General features: G+C 37.1%; 1 protein-coding gene across 1 annotated transcript in view; it reads right to left on the bottom strand.

The window, feature by feature from the left end:
• The window catches only part of LOC123695697 (dynein axonemal heavy chain 3), a 57,430-nt gene that overhangs the window by 22,574 nt on the left and 11,531 nt on the right, over positions 1–23,325 (bottom strand). Inside the window, exons 18-48 of the mRNA XM_045641604.1 lie at positions 22,820–22,997; positions 21,705–21,967; positions 21,104–21,305; positions 20,452–20,622; positions 19,675–19,822; positions 18,340–18,538; positions 17,794–17,962; positions 17,170–17,363; positions 16,960–17,088; positions 16,187–16,388; positions 15,311–15,463; positions 14,755–14,978; positions 13,741–13,909; positions 13,431–13,536; positions 12,963–13,132; positions 12,529–12,643; positions 12,095–12,309; positions 11,624–11,830; positions 11,403–11,474; positions 10,581–10,724; positions 10,019–10,204; positions 9,485–9,711; positions 8,682–8,862; positions 8,137–8,284; positions 7,747–7,835; positions 7,477–7,590; positions 7,055–7,180; positions 6,466–6,626; positions 6,020–6,163; positions 5,575–5,694; positions 4,840–5,005 (exon numbers count right to left, since the gene is read on the bottom strand). Of these exons, the coding sequence (XP_045497560.1) occupies positions 4,840–5,005; positions 5,575–5,694; positions 6,020–6,163; positions 6,466–6,626; positions 7,055–7,180; positions 7,477–7,590; positions 7,747–7,835; positions 8,137–8,284; positions 8,682–8,862; positions 9,485–9,711; positions 10,019–10,204; positions 10,581–10,724; positions 11,403–11,474; positions 11,624–11,830; positions 12,095–12,309; positions 12,529–12,643; positions 12,963–13,132; positions 13,431–13,536; positions 13,741–13,909; positions 14,755–14,978; positions 15,311–15,463; positions 16,187–16,388; positions 16,960–17,088; positions 17,170–17,363; positions 17,794–17,962; positions 18,340–18,538; positions 19,675–19,822; positions 20,452–20,622; positions 21,104–21,305; positions 21,705–21,967; positions 22,820–22,997 (5,092 nt within the window). The remainder of the gene's footprint in view (positions 1–4,839; positions 5,006–5,574; positions 5,695–6,019; positions 6,164–6,465; positions 6,627–7,054; positions 7,181–7,476; positions 7,591–7,746; positions 7,836–8,136; positions 8,285–8,681; positions 8,863–9,484; positions 9,712–10,018; positions 10,205–10,580; positions 10,725–11,402; positions 11,475–11,623; positions 11,831–12,094; positions 12,310–12,528; positions 12,644–12,962; positions 13,133–13,430; positions 13,537–13,740; positions 13,910–14,754; positions 14,979–15,310; positions 15,464–16,186; positions 16,389–16,959; positions 17,089–17,169; positions 17,364–17,793; positions 17,963–18,339; positions 18,539–19,674; positions 19,823–20,451; positions 20,623–21,103; positions 21,306–21,704; positions 21,968–22,819; positions 22,998–23,325) is intronic.

Genomic DNA, 23,325 nt, shown 5'->3' with positions numbered 1-23,325 from the left:
TCCTGTTAGTTACGTGGGCCGAAGAACTAAACGACCTCGTAGTGGAGAAAAGTTTACTTCTGACTGCGGGACACTGAAGGAAGAACTTCTTACGTTGCTACATAGTTGGAAGAAGGAACAAGATCAGACCCTCAAAACATTGAGCACAGATATGGCAATACTAAAACTACAAAATACAAAAATACAAGAAACCACTTCTGAGCTTGAAAAGTCAATGCAATTTATTTCTACTCAATATGAGGACATTTTAAATAAAATAACGGGTCTTGAAAGTCGATGCAAAGACAATAATAATTACATTAATTCACTGGAAAACAAAATTGAAGACTTGGAAAAAAAGCTTAAGTCCACAGTTATTGAGTTTCGTAACATTCCATTACAAAGTACATCGCAGCAAGTAAAGGAGGTGACACAACAGGATCTTTGTGAATTAGTCCAAAAAACCTGCAATATTCTTAATGTAAATTTACAACCCACTGAGATCAAAGATATTTATCGCTATAAATCAAAGACAGGGAGTTCTACTATCTTCTTGGAGTTATCGTCGACAATCACAAAAAATAGGATCATAAACAACATGAAGAATTATAACAAAACTAACTCAGCCAATAAATTATCAACGGCAACACTTGGTTTACCGGGCCCAACAGCACCAATTTATATATCTGAGAGCTTGACCAGTAAGAATAGAAAATTATTTGCCCTAGCACGCGAAAAAGCTAAAGCTGGTGGGTATAAATTTGTATGGACATTAAATGGGAAAATCTATGTCAGAAAATCTGAGGGCACTCAACGTATGGAGATAAAACGTGAGACTGATCTTCTTACACTCCAAAAAGATTGACTAGATAGTAATCATACATCTTTTTCATTTATTATACTAATTGTATTATGTAAGTCATTTAATTTTTATAGCATAAATTACTCAGTAACTCATTGTACCACAAGCCTAACTATCAATAAGTTGAATAATATTTTCCCACTACCCTCACAAACATTTATTAATTATAAAAATTATTACAAACTATATTGTTGTGTTAAAATAACTTGTTACATTTTATGTATAAAAGTTAAGTACATTTGTGCGGCCGCGGCGTTTTTTATGTCTGATATATTAGTTAGTTCAAATTGTTTTTGCTTTAAATTGTTAAATATTAAAATAAAATGGACAGTTTAAGGAATATCGAAACAGAGTTGGACAACTTAGGTGAAGATAGATCCTATACTTGTCTTCCAAACGAATGTTTTTCACATGTACCTCGAAATGGTAAATCAATAAAAATATTTCACATCAATATAAGAAGTGTGAATAAAAATTTTGACGGATTATTGGCATTGCTATCTCTTATTAGAGTAAACATTGATATCATAGTATTGACTGAATGCTGGTTGAGTAAAACATCTAATATTCCTAAAATTGATGGCTTTTTAAATTATTGTTCAAAAGATAATCATAACCAAAACGATGGGGTTATTATTTACATTCAAAGTAATATTACACATACCATATGCTTTCCGGTTTTTATTGAAAGTAGTGGGTTAATCTGCAAACTCGGGAATAATTTTGCCATAATAGGTGTGTATCGACCACCTTCTTTTAAAAATGTGGATAATTTTATATCAGGATTAAATAATGTTCTGTCAGAACTGTCGCAATTTAGTACGGTTGCTTTAGTAGGAGATATTAATATTAATATTATACCGCAAAGTGACACTAGCTTCAGCAATGATTATCTGAATATGCTTGCAGGCCATGGGCTGCTATCTACACATTATTTACCCACGCATGGTCGTACATGCTACGATCATGTCATTCTGAAGTCACGATATTTATTTAAAACACTAATCATTCAGAGTACTTTAACTGATCATTATTCTACATTGTTAATTTTACATGCTTCTTTGCAAAAATCGAATAATACATCATTGATTCGTCGCATTGATTTTGATAGTATAGTTAAAGACATAACTGAAACAAATTTTTCTGATATTTTTGCTTCTAATGACCCGAATTTTGTTGCTGAAAATATTGTGTCTCGTATTTCAAATATAATAAATAAACACACCTCGACTAAAATTATTCCAAAAAAAAAGCGTAACCTTAAACCGTGGCTCACCCCTGGCCTCTTAAAGTGCATACGAAATCGAGATAAGCTGCATAAAAAATGTAAAAAGGACCCAAATAACGATACACTTCTACTGACATATAAACGCTACCGAAATTTTTGTACAAAATTACTGAAAAAATTAAAACATCAATACGAACGCAATCAATTCGAAAAAGTCAATGGTAATCCTAAAGCGACGTGGGAAGTAATAAAAAACATCACACATGCCGCGACCAAACCTTCATCAAGTACGGATTTGCTATATCTTTGTGAAATACCTTCAGTTTCTGTTAATCATATAAACGATTTCTTTTCAAATATTGGAAATTCCCTGGCGAATAATATTCTTTCTACTAACGCAAATATATGTTTCCCCTTAAGTGTGCTACCGAAAACATCGATGTTAAATTCATTTGGTCTCGTAGATGTTGATGATACTGAAATTATTAATACTATAAATGATCTGCGAAATGATTGTGCCGTAGGTGTCGATGGAATCTCTTGTAGAATACTGAAACTTGCATTACCAACACTTGCACCGATAATATCTAAACTTTACAATCTTTGCTACTCCACGGGTATTTTTCCTAGAGTTTTCAAACAAGCTATTATAACTCCAGTACACAAGGGTGGTGACAGAGGCAGTATCAATAACTATAGACCTATTTCTGTACTTACTAGTCTGTCTAAGGTTCTTGAAAAAACGCTGAACAAGCGTCTAATGACTTACCTAGAGAACTATAAAATAATATCAGACAACCAATATGGCTTTCGTAAAGGCATATCATCAGAAGATGCTGTTATGAGATTAACTGAAGAAGTTTCAAGAACACTAGATAGAAAAGATAAGTGTATTGGTATATTTTTAGATCTAAAAAAAGCTTTTGATACTGTCTCTGTACCCAAGCTTGTGAACAAGCTCGAAGAAATGGGCATTAGAGGAGTAGAGCTTGATTTATTCAGAAATTACTTAATTGAAAGAAGTCAGCGAGTGAAGGTTGGCGATTATATAAGTGACGAAATCAATTTGTCTTACGGAGTTCCTCAGGGAAGTGTGCTTGGACCCACCTTGTTCTTGGTTTACATAAATCAATTGTGTATGCTTAACATACCTCATTGCAAAATTTTTACTTACGCAGATGACACTGCTTTAATAATTGAAGGACATACTTGGGATGAAACGAGAGAGAATGCGGAAAAAGCTCTGTCTGTTGTTATGGCCTGGCTTTCTAATAATCTTCTTACACTAAATATTAGCAAGACTCATTTCATGCTCTTCTCGGCCTCGTCAGCTGGCTTTCGACACATTGATCCCTCATTCACAATTAAAATTCATACTTGTAACGGATCATACTGTGATAGTAGTACTTGTAATTGTCCTCATCTCGAAAGGGCGAGAACTATAAAATATTTAGGAATTCATATTGATGAAAACCTCTCTTGGCATGTCCACATTCAATATATGACTGCTCGTGTCCGTAAGTTAATTTATGTCTTTAAGTTATTAAAAAATTCTGCTGATAATCGAATCCTAACTATTGTTTATAATGCTTTAGCTCAATCGATCTTATCTTACGGTATTGCAGTGTGGGGTGGAGCTCCTAAAACAACTATTTTACAGCTTGAAAGAGCCCAGAGAATGATTCTGAAGATTATGACTAAAAAACATTTTAGATACCCAACTTCAAAACTATACGCTGACTGTAAAGTTCTGTCGGTGCGAAAACTTTATATCTTAAATATGATACTTCGTACACATGCACACTTAAAATATGATAAACATCTCTTATCAACTATACGTAGGAATAATAAAATAGTTAAACAAGAATCGTGCAGAACCTGTATCGCGGGTAGGCACTCTTATGTAATGGGTCCAAGGCTGTACAACAAAATTTCCCAAATAATATCCATTTATCCACTCACAAAAAATAAACTAAAATTAGTTTTGAAAGAATGGCTTCTTACTTTGAATTACGAGGATACAGAGGTATTGCTAACTTTTAGGACGTAATACTTAAGTAATGAAAGTAAAATACATTAAAATTAAGTATTTTTTTTTTTTTATTTATTTCTATTAGACTTAGTGAATGACTGGCTTTATATATCCAGTCATTCGATCCCAAGACCCGTCGTTGGTCGTAGGGCTAAGTGCAAGTGTAATGGGAATTTTATTATTAATTTTGCCTAAATAAACAATGATAATTATATATTTTTAATATATACAAAACTCTTGCTTTCTGGACTGGTGGTTACAACTGAGCTTAGGTATGATAGTGGTTTATATATTCTTTGTAGTTTTTCTTATTTCTAGCGTTTTTTCTCTCAACAAGTATAAATAAAATGTGATCCAAAGAAGTGAGGAGTGGGGGCCTGGTGACCTAAAATACAGGTAATTTTTGTTACCTAGTTTAGGCACCAGTCTCACACTTATTTATATGTAATCGAAATGTGTACTTATTTAATGTAACCAATGTGAGAAATAAACTCTTTTTTATTTATTTTTTTTATTTTTTTATGGACAAGTTTTAAGGTAGATAAAACAAAGGCACGGGTCAGCCATATAATGTGAAGTTTAAACCGCTTATAAATATTAAACAGATGCTTTATCAACCAGAAATGCAGCAATAAAAATGAATGTACCTTTCGTAACTATACCTAAATGAAATACTGCTATTCACAATTGAAGTTCATAAAAATCAAAATCTCATAAAAAAACAAACAATTATTTCACCTCTTTCTGCTTCTCCACCACCACAGTATCCTGTTCGATCTTAATCATGAGCTTCTCAGTCTTATCCGATGTCTCGACGAGCAGCGGCTGCAGGTCGATGAGGTTCTGCTGCATCACCGCCACCTGGCCCGCTGCGAACTCCAGCTGTTCCAGACCTGTCTCGTAGCTGCGGGAATAGATGATGAAGGAAAAATATAGTTAGCATTATTTCATAAACCTAAAATATCGGTAAGATTTGCAACAATTTTTTGTTGCGTAGTTCATCAGATAATTCATAAAATCAATAAAAACACGTTTTTTCTATTTTTTTACAACCTATGTCGCAATATAAAAAAATATATTTTAACGAATTAACATGATTTTTTATTTTATTTGAAAGTTCAGATGTTAAAGACAAAATTCGATCAAAGTAAATCGTTGACACATTGCTACAGGTGCTTGGTGAAGCTGTTATATTATCTATACATATAATAAATCTGTAGAAGGGTCAATTCTGTACATTGAAAATATTGAAAAAATAAATACCAGGGGGTGTTACTGGATCGATACCAAACCCAAATATGTGATTAAAAAAATTTTTGTCTGTCTGTATGTGAAGGCATCACGTGAAAACTAACGGTTCGATTTCGATGAAACTTGGTATAATTATACCTTATTATCCTGGGCGTAAAATAGTAATTAATAAAACATTATTCACCTTTGAGTTTAATATAAAGCATGGTGCTAAAATCTTACCGTATCCTAGCTTTAGTAATCTGGTCAACTTTCAAAGCGTATAAGCTCATGAATGCTTTGATAAGCTCCAAGTAGCTCGTCGGTGTGACGTACACTTTGCGCTTTTGATCTGCATAAAACCTATAAAATAATATGTATGCATGGTTAGTTAGTATTCAGACATAGAGTTTATTAGTGTCTCTTTATTTTTAAGCGTAAAACCAAAGGGCAGTATATGTTATTTTTATTTTTGCACTTGAAATATGAAATTCCTTGCCAATTGTATGGTATTGCATTTTATAGGCTGATGTACTTTATTAATTACTCAGAAAATGCACTGATATGTACAAAAATTCCTACTTTTTACAAATGTTTATACGCAAGCATGTAGCTTGTTATTTTCTAGAAGGTAAAAAGTAAAGTTGTTGTAAACACTATCGACACTATCGACACTAGTGACACGCACCTATCGCTGAGCGTCACAACACTAGTGTGGAACAGCTGGCACATCACTACGCACGCGTCGCGCAGCTCGTCGCCGACGTTCTCCATCTTCGCTATGAACATGGACGCCACGCGTTCCAGTGCCTCTGGCGGCCATGATGTGAACCTGGGTTTTTAAAACGTATTAAATTTTTGTTCAAACATTCCATACATAGGTAAAACTATGTAGTTATAGATACTGTAAGAACCATTTAACAGCTCTACCACATTTGGTAGTTTAAAGGAGTAAGAAAAGGTTCACGCCACTGCGTTCTTGCAAAAAAAAAGATTTATTAGAAGTTACCATTAATAAAATTATTCCCATAAAATTTCACCACGTTCGTCGTACATTTTGAACTATGTAAAATAACTTGTTACACATAACCTAAACGATATTTTAAAAAACGTGTAATGATTTAAAGCACAAACCAATCAATAGTAGCACAATTAATGAGCGACGGGAACATCCTCAAGCGATTCCTGAACGAATCCCCAATCGGTGACATAGCTAGCACGATCCGCAGGTTCGCTTTCACACGCTCCACGTAGAAACCGAACATTGCTAGCGGGGTGGTTTCTATCTTCTTACCCTGGTGAAATTAATTAGTCTTAATAAATACATAATATGAATTCGCCCGTCAGTTCAATTCAGGGCGTAAACTGTCTTGAAACAAGAGGTCCATAGTAGGGCCCCAGATTATGCTTAAAAATATAGATTATCCTTAAAATATGCTATTAAACGAGTCTTTGAATTAATAATATAAGAAATGCGAAAGGTTATTTGTTTGTCTTTTTATCGTCTCGTAATGGAGTGCTTATAATATGATTTTTGTGTCTGGAAATAGTTAGAATCACCCCGTTGAATCACCCAATTAACTTGGGATTTTTTTACTACGACTACATTTTTAAGTTTTTAAGTTGTTAAGATTCCCGTTCTCATTTCATTAGGTTAAAAGATCTATTAATAATAGAAAATCCATCGTTATTTGAAGTCAGCTAAATATTATAGTGCACTTACACTCTCTCTGACCGCCGCTTGCATCTTGTCCAATATCTCCACTTTTTCGTCCATTCCGTACAAATTAGGAATATCACCAGTATTGAGCAACATGTTGATATCTTCCACCATTCCTTCGTACATTATCTGGGAAAAATTACTTTACTTATATTTGAAGTGAAAATAAACGTTAGGCTGGCCTCAAATAGACAGAATTCCTCTCTGAATTCACAATCTTAATTGAGTTTATGAATTAAGATGCTGAATTCAGATTGGTCCTTGCAAAAATCTAATTTTCGAGAAAATACCTCGAAACTTTGCTTTGCAAGTTACAAACCAACAGCATTATATTCATTTAAATTAAATTTTTCTCCAGAAGTTATTTTAGTGGGTTTACTTGTGCCTTAACGCTAATATTTTTCATATAATTATTATATACTCACTTGATTATCAGCAAATAGGAATACAAGCGGTTTCCCAATAATGCCGGCCTTCATCAACATCTTCCGTAGATCATCCCGCCACTCATTCTGTCCGTACACGCGGGATATCTCGATCTGTATGAACATTTTAATAAGTGAATTCTTCTTAAATTTTGTTCCTAACCTACACTATATGTTTAATAAAAATTTGAGTTTTAAAAGATAAAATAACAATTAACAGCTTGGAAGGATTCTATAAAGATGGCATAAAACGTTTCTATGTATGAGTACCTGTATGACATTCATTTCTAAAATACTTGCTGCTAACTTCACTGCACTACTTCTGCCACTGCCTCCCACACCGACCAATAACAAGTTACCTGTAGAATTTTTTTTTATCATAATTTATTTCTTTCAGATCCCTATTTGGCGCAATGACCATATACCTCAATTCGATTTTTTTATATAAACATACGGGGTTATTACAATAAACTTAATCATTGCATATTTAGTGCTACCATTAAAAGATATTATTTTATACGCGTGGTAGTGCACTAGGTGCAATTATAAATTGTACATTAGATTACTTCACAAAAGTCTAGTAAACAGTGTAATCGTTTCACAAGATAATCTAAAAACCTCGACAAAAGTAACTAATCAATTTAGGAATACTATAATTACCATTATCCTGCAACAGCACACGCGTACATCTCGAGATATGATCCAGCGCGTATCGGAACATGACCAACGACATAGGAGACGACGACACCACGTTGTACTCTTCTAGATAGTACTCCATCTTTACCGACATGTCATCCAGGTCCATTACCTTGGGACATACATTTTGTATATTCAGCCAGTATATATTCTAGAATCTAGCTATTAGAGAGAATCGAACATATCTTGTATTGAGTACAAAATAAACGAATTTTTTAAAATTCAATTCAAAATTTACTTATGTACACGTTTATGGATGGACTTTCTCAATTTCAAAAAGTTGAACTTCATCCAAACTAAATTAATTTAAAATAAATATACTGGCCAAATTAAGAACAGCCTCCTTTTTTGATGTCAGTTAAAAACACATCTTAATAACCATTCAACGATTCAATCAACTTTATAAAACAAACCCACCCTCTTTCTATCGCAAATATATTCTGAACTAAATTTAATTGGTCAAAAACACTGCTCACATAAAATAATGTAGAAATATTTATGGCACAAACCTGATCATAAATCTTGGGATCAGCGTCCGGCTCCATATAGTTGCCAAAGAATATATTCGCCGCATGTTTGTTCGAGCATTTCTCGCCGTCGGGCACGTAGCCCAGCTCCGTCAGCACTTGGTCCATGTGCACGCGGTAGTTCGCGTACACCGCTTTGTACACCAAGTCGAATAGTTTGAGCCTTGCGTGTTACATAATAAGGGTGAAATACATGGTGTTAGTTAACAGATATTGTTTTGGTAATAGCACGTCACAACACGCAGGTGGTGTTACCACGCAGCTGCGTGTTGTGACGTGTTATGGCGTGTCGTGGCGTGTTACGGCGTGTTATGACGTGTTGTGGCGTGTTAAGGCGTGTTGCATTGTCATAACACGTGTGCGTTGTAGACCACGTCGAATAATTTGAGCCTTATGGGTTAGATAATAAGGGTGAAATATGTTGTGTTAGTATAACAATAATAAATTACAGATTCCATTGCTGCGTGTTGTTGCGTGTTATAACGTGTTACAGCGTGTTGTGACGTGTTACGGCGTGTTGTGCCGTGTTACTACGTGTTGTGACGTGTTGCGGCGTGTTGTGTGATGTTACGGCGTGTTGTGGCGTCATACCACGTGTTAACGTGTATTCCTGCGTGTTGCGGCGTCATACCGCATGTTATTGTTCGTTTTACGGTGGGTTACGGTATGTTACGCACGTTGTCGTGTGTGCACGACATGTCGCGGCGTGTTGTCGCGTGTTGCGGCACATTGTGGTGTGTTACAGCGTGTTGCATGTACTGTGTTGAGTGTCTCAACCATCATACCTATCAGCATCGTCCACCAGCCGATCATAGAACACGCGGTAGGTCTCGTGTATCCACAGCAGCACGAGCTTGTTCACGTCGCGCATGTGCGAGGCGGGCACGAGCAGCACGCCCTTGATGACGCGAGAAAAGTCGCGTAAATTGAACAGGTAGTGGCACTTGCTGGGCGTTGGGAGGAATTGAAGTGTGACTGATTTGTAGACCTCCATTGTCGCGCTGACTACGCTCTGTGGTAAGGAATACATTTTTAGAACAGTAGTAGAATCAAAAATACACAAGATTGCCAAGTTATATCGCAATGAATTTTTAATTCCTTGCAGTTAAAGCAATTAGTCAAATCTTAAAAGTTCATTGATGTATGCATATTTACATCATCAAATGTAATGCCAAAAATTTACAAAATTAAATCTACCCACCAATTAGAAACTATTGAAGAGAAGCACAAACATACAAATAGTCAGTAGGATTTTTTTTTTATAAATTACTTAAAGTAAAGTAATAATTATTGCAATAATGATATTGTACATCACTTACCTTGCTCTGTCTAGCCAGTGTATCACTGAATCCCTTAGCAAAATGCCAATCCATGATCGTACCGAATATCTTGTTCAAAGTGTTATCTTCAAACGAGTCGAGTGTGATGAGCACGGTGTGACGCGTCAGTCGTGACGAGATCAGGTTGGAGCCACCACCTGGAGGTAACATCGCTGAGACGAACAGCTAGAATTATTGTATAGAACTTATTAGTTGAGTAATTGAAAGTTATAGAAGGATGGACGGAATGTCTGTTTGTTGGTGCTTATTTCTGATACAAGTTAATGGATCTTACAAAACAACCTTTAACGAAACAGATGTCTACTTTTATATATTTCTCCTAAATCTCCTAAATCGTTGGACCTATTTTTAAAGGAATTTCACTTTCACATTATGTATTAAGACCCTCAAAAATATGTCATCCTGCATGTTCAACAGTGGGGCTAATAATTTAACAGAAATTTCGCTGGCTGGTAGGTACTTGGTACTTCCTCAGAGCACCCTATATAACCACAAGTGCTACTATAGTACACCTTATAGGGTGTACTGATATATCACGCACCACGTCCACCAGCTCCTGGCGCGCCATCTCCTTGAGGTCGTACCAGTGTCCGTGGTCGATCCACTGCCGCAGCAGCTCCAGCGGCGGCTGCGCGCCCCACTGCTCCTTCTGCGGCATGCTCAGGTCGTCCACGAATAGCACACACTGAAAGAAATAAAATAATCCAGAGAATAAAAAATAACATAAAACAAGCAGAAATTAGGTGTAGAAGTAGAGTAAGAACAAAACAAATAAACAAAAAGTTGAAATAAACTGAATTAATAGGACAGTGATAATAATAGACCGATCAATCTAGACATTCAAACGTAGATAAATTCCTATCCTGCGACAAATTGGTAAAATTGTTCAAAATATGAGGTGGAAAAAAAATTGCTCGAGAAATCAGTAAGTTATAAAATTATCTTGATCTTTACAGGTCATAAAATTATCTAAATAATAAAATAGACCAAATGCGCATTGCGCCACGCGCACGTCTAGAACCATCTATCGACCTTATAAAGAAATTGTTAAACACGCGTGGCAAAGTTCCGCGGCTAACTACCCGTCGTACTTTGGGTGCATACACAGTTTTATAAAGTCATCTAATAGGCAAAAAATGCGTCGTAAATTTTATGAGATTTTTTTTCGTAATAAGCGTATGAAATCTTTAATCAACATTTTGCATAGTATACCACATGTGAGATATCCTGTAAATTAAAATGTAACTAATCCTTATCTACATTGCGGGGGCGCTTAACAACATCTTATGTTACTAATATCTGATGATATTATATCAGCAAATCATAGTCATTTTCTTTTTCAAATATTGAGCTGAGTACATACCTTTTTACCCATAGACGGACCAAATACTCCTTTCCTTCTTCTGTCAACTTTTGACATTATTATATCTTGCGTCTGAAAAAAATTTGTCAAAAATAGTTAAATTTTAAAATTGTACTTGCGTCTGAAAAAAATTTGTCAAAAATAGTTAAATTTTAAAATTGTACTTTTATGATATTCCCGTTCCCAGAAGTAAAAATAAAAATTAGGCTAGAAATACTGACCTGATTCGCGGTAGTCCTAGCCGAGAAATTAATGGTATTAGTGATGTATTTCTCCTTGGGCAGTGACAGGAGGAAGTTGAGCACTAGCGACGACTTGCCGGTTCCTGTGGGACCAACCAGCAGGATTGGTATCTTGGACTTCACCATCTTGGACACGAAGAAGCGGAGACACGCGTTCTCGTTGGTAAGGATTATGAGGTCGTTCACCTGAAATTATAGGGTATACGGAACAGAAAAATTATTTTCCTACTGTCAATAGGAACTCTATTGTTGTAAGTTTTGCCTAAAAATTTGAGAGATTATTTAATTTTCATAAAATAGCGAAAAATAGTTTTGCCCATAATAGTCTCTTTTACACCTGTATTCAAATTCAAATTCAAATTAAAATTATATGTAGAACACGTCATTCATCATAAGAAATCAAAATTCTATACAGCAATTATTCCAACCCTATTTCCTTCATTATTATACCTTAGCAGTTGGCGGCAGTGGCGCCTCCTTCTCCAGCTCGACCCAGGGTATCCAAGTGCCGTTGTTTCTCTTATCATACACATAATCAAACACCGTATCCTTGTCCTGGAACAGCTGGTTCTTCGTCAACTTAAACGATTTTGGCTTGGGGTACGCCGCATTACTACCGTCTAGGAGTTTGCGGAAGAACGTATCGAACGCTTTTCTACTTTCACCTGCAATTTTTTATAGCTAAGATATAAAGAAGATTGGAAAAAATAAAATTCACATTCATATTCCTTTCGCACTTTCTTCTTCTTACCTATTTTGCTCATCTATAAAAATTTTCATTGTAATTATTAAGCTATTATAAAACACTCAAAAACCCAACATATCATAAATCTTAATTATACCATCACATCATTAATAATAATCATTCTACAAAGACCAATTACCATTAATAGACGGTGCGATGCCCCAGAGAAGCGCAAACACAAAAGTACACTGCAGCCACATCGTGCTGAACTGCGTCTCGCCCTCCAGTAAACACGTGAACAGGCGGGTGAACGACTGGGATAGTAAATAAAACATGAAAGTTATTACGTAGTAAAAACGCGAAGATGTTATTATGTTTATCGGGTAATTAGAGATTCATTGATTATTAATATCAACTGAAATGGTAAACCCTTGTTTAAAAGAAGCAGCTATTTCTACTATTATATCGTTAAATAACACGCAAGTATATTTAAAAAGACTATAAGGCACAAAATTTACAGATAAATTTATGTAGTCACTCTGGAATCACCAACAAAAGCACCTATTGATAAAGTAAGACAAATCCAATCAATAGATATTAAAAGAAAACGGGTTATAAATCCACAAATCTCACATAAAACTGGTGAATCTCGCCGACTTGAACAAAGTGCGTGCACTTGGCCTGCATGAACTCAAACATGGCCGGCACTAGCCAGTCAATTAACTCCTGGATCAGTTCAAACTGTTCCGGGATCAGCTTCTTGCTGAGATGCGTGTTGTACGATTGGAGAAACGCACGCCAACCTGGAATGGACTCTATGTTGATTATGGATTGATGGAGTTTTGTAAAAAAAAAAATGCCTGATACGATTTAAAACAAAAACGGTTATAGTAAAGTGTGATAGAGAGAATTGTATAAATGTTCAGGTGGTTCAGTTCATCGTGATTGGCAAGTAACACAGAATGCAATTTACAAGCCTGTAAGTTCACCAAAAGAGTTCAGCAAATCTTTCGTCTTTTGTTTTTACCTGTACATTTTGTCGATGTTGACGAAATTAAGAAATTATAGAAAAAATAATATGTGATTAATTTAGATACAAACCCAACTGTTCAGGCTCCATGTAGATCATACCACATCGCGACACTGTAGCAGGTGACGCGAACTCCAAATCCGCAGGTTCAAATATTAAATTCATTTTGTTTGTCATCTGTAAGGCAAATTTTTGAATTAACTTTTTTTATTCATAAATAATATATCCTGTATATTGCAAAAAATATCCGTAACGACACTACACGTCTATAACGGTAAGCATTTTTGCTGTCAACTATTAGTCTGGTAGTATATGTCTATGACACTAAAAGCCATCACCTGGTTGGTGGTGATTACAAATCATCACCACCATCACCATCACCTGTATAATCTCTCCGCTCATCAGGCACAGCTTCTTGTTATCATCTAGCACTGTGTTCATGTTCTCTATCCACACCGCGTCCACGGGCCCGTCGAAGAGTATCCATTTACGATCTCTCGTTATGGACATTGCGTATTCGCGGAACGCTATCGCTAGCACACCGTCCGACCTGTGAGTTGATATTTAATTGAACATAATATTAGAAAGAACGACGTTAAAAAACGGACATAACGTAAAAGAGTAAGCGAGTAAAAAATTTGTGCAACTGTGTAGTAGAACGTAGTAAAAGTGGTAGAAGTAGTAAAAGAAATGGCAGTTGAAGTAGAATTAGTAGTAGAAGGAGATGTAGCAGTTGCAGTAATAGTAACAGGTGTATTTACAACAATAACAGTTGTAGCAACAGCAGCAGAAGCAGAACTAGTTTAAGTAGCAGTAGGTATTGTAATTGCAGAAACAGTATTTTACCAGCATTTTAACAGTATTTTAACAGCAATTTTATGAAATTCAAGAACTTATATAAGATAGAAGACACACAGTGAGGCAATGTCCCTTCGCAAAGCAAGAGGGTCAAGCCGATCGCTAAGTTTTGGGTCGCCTATCATTCTAACTGCTCTACGTTGTATGCGATCAAGCGGAAGGAGTTGGTAAAACGGGGCTCCAGCCCAGAGATGTGTAATTTAATTTATTTCCATTTAAATATTTGCACACCCAGATATTGGGTAGAATGTATTACCGCCTTAATATTGTAATAACACCTTTTTTGTAAAGTCTAAATTCTTGCAAATAAATGTAATTTGAGTAGCAGTAGCAGACATATAAATGACATGACAGATATTATAAATGCGAAAGTAATTCTGTCTGTCTGTCTGTTACTCAATCACGCCTAAACAACTGAACCAATTTTCATGAAATTTGGTTTGGTAACGGAAACTATGCGGGTTTTTCTTGACTGCGCGGGCGAAGCCGCGGGCGGAGACCTAGTCAACTATATACCACTGCGCATTAGATACTAACCACTCATGACTAGCCGGATCAAAGCAGCCATACAGCTGTCCCATAGTGATCGCTTTCGGGTTAATAATCCGATATATAGCACCAAACTCCTTATGCCTTGGCGGAGGCTTCATCAATTGTAACGCCCGGAGAGATTCCGCGAGGCTCTGGTACGCTTGTGTCTTGCCACCCATGGGGGGACCCACTATCATGAACCCGTGACGGACTAGCATCATTTCGTATATCTGCAACGTTAAATGATTGTATACCATAGCATGGGATACATTCAAAATAACGCAGTTGAATGTACATATTTTAATGTGTTCTAAGTACTAACTAAAAACTTGACCATCCATAACTGGATTTAATAAATTTTGAGGTTTTCTTTTCGAATATCCCCTTTCCTCGTTACGACTCGGAAAATATAAGAAAATGATAAAAATATATTATGAATTGCACAATTTCACTACCATCATAATTAACGTAAAATCACACAGATTCAAGCCATTTTCTAGTGGGGAAAATCTACAAATTCAACGCCCTTTTTTGTGGGGAAATGTAGAGATTCAACTCCTACCTGTATTATCTTCTCCAGATACCACTCAGTGGGCTGCAGGTTTCTCTTGTCCAGTTCTTTGTTGATGCACTTGAGTAACTCTGCTCGGTCTGGTTGAGGGATCTCCACGCCCGGGAATAGATCCGAGTATATCCCGGTGAAGAGGGGTACGTCCTGAGAGATTGTAAAGTATATAGAACATTTTACGGCGGGCGTGGTCATAAAATAAATAAATAAAATAAAATAAATATGTAAACTGAGTTATTTGACGGCTAGAAATATTGTAGAGCGCACATTATTTACATAGTGGTACAATATTAATTACTAAATAACTATACACAGCTTTATTTTGTCGGCACCTTATCGAGCGATCGCCGTTTATATTGACTTTTGTTCATGTATTTCATGCAAAATTTGAAAGCATTAAAATATTTTTTTTAAATATCTATAAGACAGAGCAGTGGTGGCTCAGTAGAGCAGTGGTGGCTCAGTGGTGAGACCTCGGACCTCGAATCGATAAGTCCGTGGTTCGAGACCAGGCGAGCGCGCAGGAAATAAATTGATTTTTCAATTTATCTGCGCATGTTGTAACATCACCACTGCTCGAACGGTGAAGGAAAACATCGTGAGGAAACCGACATGTCGAAGAATTAAAAAGTTCGACGACATGTGTCATCCGCCAACCCGCACTTGGCCAGCGTGGTGGATTATGGCCTGTACCCTCATAGGAGGCCCGTGTCCCAGCAGTGGGAACGTATATGGGCTGATGATGATGATGATGATGATGATGATCTATAAGACACATATCGAGACACATAAATAAAAAATTTTGGATTATAATTTGCAATAAATGCAACGTAGCTAGAGAACACACTATCCCTCGTCATATCACCTAACCTGCGACAAAAACTTGGGCATATTGACATCAATAATGGCCCTCAACACCAACTGTGCCTCATCTTTATCGGGATAGTTCTTCTTGAGCGCCCCAGAGGCGAGTAGCACCGACTTGACCGCTCGCATGCCGTAGTCGTAGTGGTTCTGGGAGGACAGTTGCTCCGAACAGAGCTTGTACGCTTGCACTATCTTGCGGGCTAGACTGGAAAGTGGTGGGAAAAGTGTTTCTTAAGTCTTGTTGAATTATTGACAAAGTTTTGATACGAAAAGAACTGTTAATAGCAAGCGAAACCGCTATGAACAAAGCTTTCAAATGACTTTTAGCGGATCTTCTAACGAATGATTCTAATACAACATTATAATCAAAAAATATATGCTTATACTCAGATAATTATTTAGTAAAATCTTCCTGGAGATTGCCAGAGAAGCAATTTTTCCATAGATGAAAATGAAAATTGATTGAATAGCTTTTGAGATTATCGTAAACAGACAGAAAGATAAATACATCTGAGGACTTTTTGAAGTGAAACTTCTTTATCGGGGTTGGAAAAAAATTTAGTGTAACATTTTGTTACGCGTGACATTTTTCCGTTACGCGCCATCATTTTCTTATCCCTACCACGCGTGATTCAACGTATTTCTGTAAAGTTGCATATAGTAAATATTTTATGAAAAATAAGGTCATAAAGAAGAAGTTTCACTTCTTCCGTGTGTACATAAGTACACGCACACATTTTTTTAGTATAGGTATAATATGTTATAATAAAACTCACGGGCCAGCATTAACGAATCCATTTGAGTAGAGCGTGATCTCGCCGATCATGGCGTAGTCGGGTACCATCATGGCGACCGTGCGGAATAGCACTTTTAGATTGTCTGGCAATTCCGTTCGTCCCGCGTACCTGTAATAAGTTATTAATTTCTTTATGAAGCGAAAAACAAATTATTGAAATGAAAAATTGCATACAATATAATCAAATTACCCAGGATTCATAGTAATAAAGACTGAGCATGTCGGATTCAAACTAATCTCCGTGCCCTCAAAGATGAACCGCTTGTCCCTGCGTAGAATTGCCAGTTGGATGGACAGGATCTGCTGAGCCACAACTGATAGGACTTCTAGTTCGATGCGGTTGAATTCATCGAAACACGCCCAGGCGCCAGATTGTGCTAGTCCCTGTCAATTTTAGATTATTCGTTGTTATGCGGTAAGTTGTAACTTCTTTATTTCAAGTTGTCAAAACCGTAGTTTATCAGCGTAGCACAAATGGTAATGGAAGTACAAAATAAATCATTTAGAAATTAAATCCTTTTACGAATTTTAAAGGCGATTTATTATCGCGTAAAATAAAACAAGATAAAGTCTGTTAAAAAATACAAGAAATCATTTATATCCGTCACAATTATGAGATTTACACAAGGCTGACCTGAATGCTCTTTACTTAATTTTCAAAGTGTAAAAAAAGAATATTATTGTATTATCTGTGTAATATAGATATAGACTTGATTTATTTTTAACTCAAAAGCTTATGTGGCTTATGTGGCTTACGATATCAGTTATTTTAACGAGTAACTTTATTAAAATGGTATTATAGATAAAATTTCACCTTAAAGAACTTCCCCAGCGCCTTATAATCCAGTCCATCCGAGCAATTGAAGACCACGCACTTCTTGGCGACGGCCTTGGCCAGGTCCTTCGTGGTCTCCGTCTTGCCCGTCCCCGCTGGACCCTCGGGGGCACCGCCCAGGTTCAGTTTTAGGGCACTCATTAGTGTCCTGCAAATTGGTATCGGATTTATACATCAGGGAAAATGTGGTACTTGATAATAAAACCTTTTACAATTCAATAGAATTGTAAAAGGTTTTATTATCATAATAAGATTTATTAGAACTTTGATTGGAAATATGTTTGAACCTGTGTTGTATAAAATATTCAAATAAAATGCTTGATGAGATGGAAATAATATTGGACTTTTTATGACTGAATAAACTTAGGGGTAGCCTGTCGGTGTTTATACACCCACAATACTATTGTTGGTGGTTTACCAGCTGTTAAAGAAAATATACAAAGTGCCGACACATTTCAAGCGCGGCGAAAAGATTTTCCAGCATCGGAAAAAGATGAAATCTTATTATTATTTTACATACATTACCTATAACACCTATCAGTGAGCGGCGTAGCCACCAGCCGCCCGGTATTGCCCAGGTACTCGAACCCGTACTCCACGTCCGTGGTAATCATGGAGCAAGTCATCCGATCACCGCGCCAGTAGTAACGGAGTTGTGAAATCCAGTTGAAATCTGTTATGTCACGGACTTGCTTCTCTTCCATCTCTTCTAGGATGGACCGACCTGGTAAGAGATAGATGGTTAAAATAATTGTCCGAGTTTTGTTTTGTTGCTAGATAAATTAGTTTATATTACTGTTTAAAGTCTTTGTGTGCATCACACTTGTATGCACAAAAAGATATATTTTCGTGTTCTTTAAGATATATCAAGCAATTCTATTTTTTGCAATGTTGCATTTCAATTCAGTGATCTAAATGAAGTGTATAAGTGCTAATATTATGAGTTAAACGGAATTCTTTTAACATTTTACAAAATAAATATTCATAGCACATTGACTGACAATTACTCAAACTTGTAAAACATATTGTATTATATTTACAACCTTAACGGCTGCAGTGAATATACGAGAAGCTCACCAAAAACACCAAGAATTGAACCACCTACAACTGCCTAAGAACCTGGCATATAGATGGAACTTAAGCTAAAAAAGACAAGCTAATTCTATACCGTGCACGTCTGGCACAATCTATTGCGTGATGTGCGCATTCTGCCGTGCCAAACTCATCTCTATTGCCTCACAATAAGGTCCACATGGCAGAGCACCCACCGTGCACGTCGAGCACGATGAGCGCCTCCACAGTGATGCGGTTGCCGGGCTCCAGCTCGCCCTGCACCAGGTACACCAGCCCCGCGATCTGCTGAGCCAAACTCGTCTCTATTGCCTCACAATAAGGTCCACATGGCAGAGCACCCACCGTGCACGTCGAGCACGATGAGCGCCTCCACAGTGATGCGGTTGCCGGGCTCCAGCTCGCCCTGCACCAGGTACACCAGCCCCGCGATCTGCTGAGCCAAACTCGTCTCTATTGCCTCACAATAAGGTCCACATGGCAGAGCACCCACCGTGCACGTCGAGCACGATGAGCGCCTCCACAGTGATGCGGTTGCCGGGCTCCAGCTCGCCCTGCACCAGGTACACCAGCCCCGCGATCTGCTGAGCCAAACTCGTCTCTATTGCCTCACAATAAGGTCCACATGGCAGAGCACCCACCGTGCACGTCGAGCACGATGAGCGCCTCCACAGTGATGCGGTTGCCGGGCTCCAGCTCGCCCTGCACCAGGTACACCAGCCCCGCGATCTGCTGAGCCAAACTCGTCTCTATTGCCTCACAATAAGGTCCACATGGCAGAGCACCCACCGTGCACGTCGAGCACGATGAGCGCCTCCACAGTGATGCGGTTGCCGGGCTCCAGCTCGCCCTGCACCAGGTACACCAGCCCCGTGATCTGCTGCGTGCTGTGCGCGATCAGCTCGGGCAAACTTGTGGTGTTTATCGCCTCTATTGCCTGGTAATAAGGGTCAAATTATCAATGCCCAAACATAAACAAATTGCACACACGTAACTCAAAACTCTATTTTGTGTTGCTAACATTTTTACAAAGAAATGGAATATAACTTCATATGAAGCAATTATAAAGGTTAGATGAATCTCAATATAATATTAAAATTATAAAGAATAATGGCGCCAATTGAACTGTATTAATTTTTAAGAAACTAAAAATAAACAACAAAATCACAAGCTACTTAAAATTTGTCCGAAGCGAAACTCTGCCTACGCGTGATTTAGGCAGATTTTCTAATGAACAATACAATAGATTTTAAACATAATTGCCACGAAATAAGGTATTAATTTGAACGAATGTTTTGTTCAACGTCAATGGGACATGTTTTGGCGAGCCCTTAATAAGCGATTATTAGTCAAGTGGATACAAACATCAATACTTTTTCCAAAACATCCATCTAATTTACTACCTCAAATATTAATACCACGAAAGAAAGTTTTAATTGACATGATTGAATATTTTTTCTACAAACTTTGAAAAAAGAAATAAATAAGTATCTTAATACGCAAACGTCAGTCTAGTTTTAAAAATAATTTCGATGCTTTTTCGATAAAACCTAGATGTTTTACTACCTCAGTGGTATACTGTACACAGGAGCCCGCCTGCACGATCTGTCCGGGCCAACACAGCACCCACTCAGTCCTCTCTGTAAGGGTATAAGCTGTGATGGCCTCAGAGGCCACGTCCCGCAGGCTCACCATCATCTGGTGCTCCAGCTGCTGCAGCCAGCGCTCCACCATGCCCTGGTATTAATAAACCGTGAAAGTTGTTTGAACAAAAATTAAAGAAACAATACTAAAAGAGGGTGTGTGCCGAGCATAAGTGAAACTTCTTTGGCAAGATTCAAAGATAACAAAATCTTCGCCTTATTCCATGAATTGAAGGTATTGCCATGACGCGACCTTGAAATTTTACTCTCAACGTGCCTAAAGAAGTCTCATTTCAAAATTATAAGCCATATTAAACCTATTACAACAAAATCTAAAAATGTGCAAAATAAACTGAATTAGATAATTAATTTAAATAACAAAACTTTTCTACACAAAGGGACACCAAAAGTATTCCAAATTTCAATGAATTGATAGATCTATCTATTCGTGAAGACGTGAATGTTTTTAGATCTCTTTGAAACAGAATTCCTTCAAGCATCACAATTATTTAAATTTTATACATTCAAATTTTACAAGAAGATCTTTATAATAATTAACTCCATTTTTTTCTTACCTTAGCATCAGCCGGTTGAATACTCGAGGACAGCTTCACAATTTCCCCTTCAGAGGACGCCATGCCAATTATTTCCTTATTAGCATTAAAGTCCAACGTGTAGATCCCCTCGAAGCATTTCTTGAGATGTGGCTGTACACGCATCGGGTCTTTCGTCTCCGAGAGTATCTCGAGCAGTTCATCGTTTGATAGGAAGAAGAATCTATTTGAAAGAATACATTGAAGAGCTTGGGAATTAATAGAACTAAAGTAACTAAGACTATACATTAAAAAAAAAATCATAATAATATCTTGATTGGTGGTTGATATAATATAAAAAGAGTTTTAAAAATATATGGCAAATTAGACGAATTTTCAAAATTCTTTGCAAAATATTCAACAAAATAAAAGATGTCGAATAATGAAGAAGATATGATTGAATTTACTTGCGTTTATTTTATCAAGATTTTTCGATTTTCTTACAGATTTCCAATGCTAAAAACGACCTTCTCAATCGATGATAGTTTAAATAAAAGCTATTCGAACACTTGTAAAAGTTAAAATTAATAAGAAAAAGTGTTTACTCTTTTTAACTCTACTCTTATTTTATTCAAAAACAAACCTGGGGAAGAACAGCCGTTTCTTCTCGAGATAATCATTGAGTCCCCGCTGTATATCATCCAACAGGGCATTATTATATCTCAGCTTCTTCAGCAGCCCCGGGAAGTCGGTAGCTGTCAGCACCATGGGATCCTTCTGAGTTGCCCCCATGATGGTGCGCCATTCTTTGTCCACGTCACGGAAGTTACGCGCTTCGGTTGGCATTTGACGCATTATGTCTTCCGAGGAGAAGATCGGTTCGAGATACATCCATGTCGCTTGGCACTGACAAGTTATTTTATAATTTAGAAGTATATGAAACGTCATTAATTATGTGTTTGTTCTTACATATAAAAAATAATGTATTGTAGGATGTAGTCATGTAGAAACATAATAAGAAATACTTTTTAGTTTTTACTGACTATTTTTTTGATCTTTTATTTAAAAATTATCATAATCTCCAATAAATAACTTGTAAACACAATAAATGCAATAAATAATTACTTGTCATGAATTATATTTTTCATCTTTAATACATTAAACATAAAAAAACGTTTGTACCGAGGACACGTGTCAGAAGTGAAACTTCTTTGACAAGGTTCAAAGATGATTCAAAGATGCAAAAACGTCGCCTTACTCTATGACGTGACGGTTTTGTCATGACGCGACCTTGAAATTTTACTCATGACGCACCTAAAGAAATTTCACTTCAAAAATCGTAATTTACGTTATTTGTGATGATAAAAGGAAGCCGATAAGTCAACCTAACAGAATGATATAAAATGAGCATTTTTCTTGTAGTAAGATATTTATTTAGAAGTGACTTTATCTTGTGCTTCGCTAGCTGACATGGTGAAATTTTAGATGGAGCCGTAAAGGAGGGTTGAGGGGGGTGAAGTAGTAGAAAAATTATTAAGCTATTGCATAGCTTCTATCGCGGGCCTTGAGCGCGGGGACCGAATCGAGAAATTCCGTAACGAAAAAACCTCACGCTCCCCACTCCGACGGGCGGAGGTGTGGCTTGAAGGGATATAATGCAATAGCTTTACCGCGGCAGTCCCCGAGTGACACACGTCTTCGGTTGATCGGTGGTATAGTTAGAGCTAAAGTTTAAGACAATGCAATATGTATGTCCACCTGCAGCCACTGGTCGAGTATGTCCTGCATGGCGATGAGCTTGTCCTCCCAGGCGGCCATGTCCCGCTCGAACGCGCGCACGTAGGGCGAGCCGCGCATCGTCTGCGCCTTCAGGATGTGGTCGTCCAACTGTTGTTGGATGTCGTCCAACCCGGTGAGGATGCCCACGCCTGTGTCCCTGGTGATATAGAGGCCAATTTTTAAAAACACTAGTAAGTAAGAAAAAGAAAGGTTTATTTAACCCATTGACCACCGAGCGGCCCAATGAGACCACGACACAAATCACAATAGATTTTCTATTGTATCTGTGATTCCGGGGGCTGAGGCATTAATGGCACATACCAAACTGATATGGTATTAAATTACAGTTATAATTAGAAAACAGTACTTACATGGTATACAAAATACACATTAAAGTGTGTAGTCTGTGAAGCATGATGCCAAATAAGCCAAATAGTATTTATATAACAAGTACTGAAAGTTATTTTATCTATGGCAACAAGAAA

Source organism: Colias croceus, chromosome 11 (assembly GCF_905220415.1).
Source record: "Colias croceus chromosome 11, ilColCroc2.1".
In the NCBI taxonomy this organism is placed as follows: domain Eukaryota; kingdom Metazoa; phylum Arthropoda; class Insecta; order Lepidoptera; family Pieridae; genus Colias; species Colias croceus.
The sequence above is the reverse complement of the archived record's forward strand: the minus strand, read 5'-3'. Positions and strand labels throughout refer to the sequence as shown.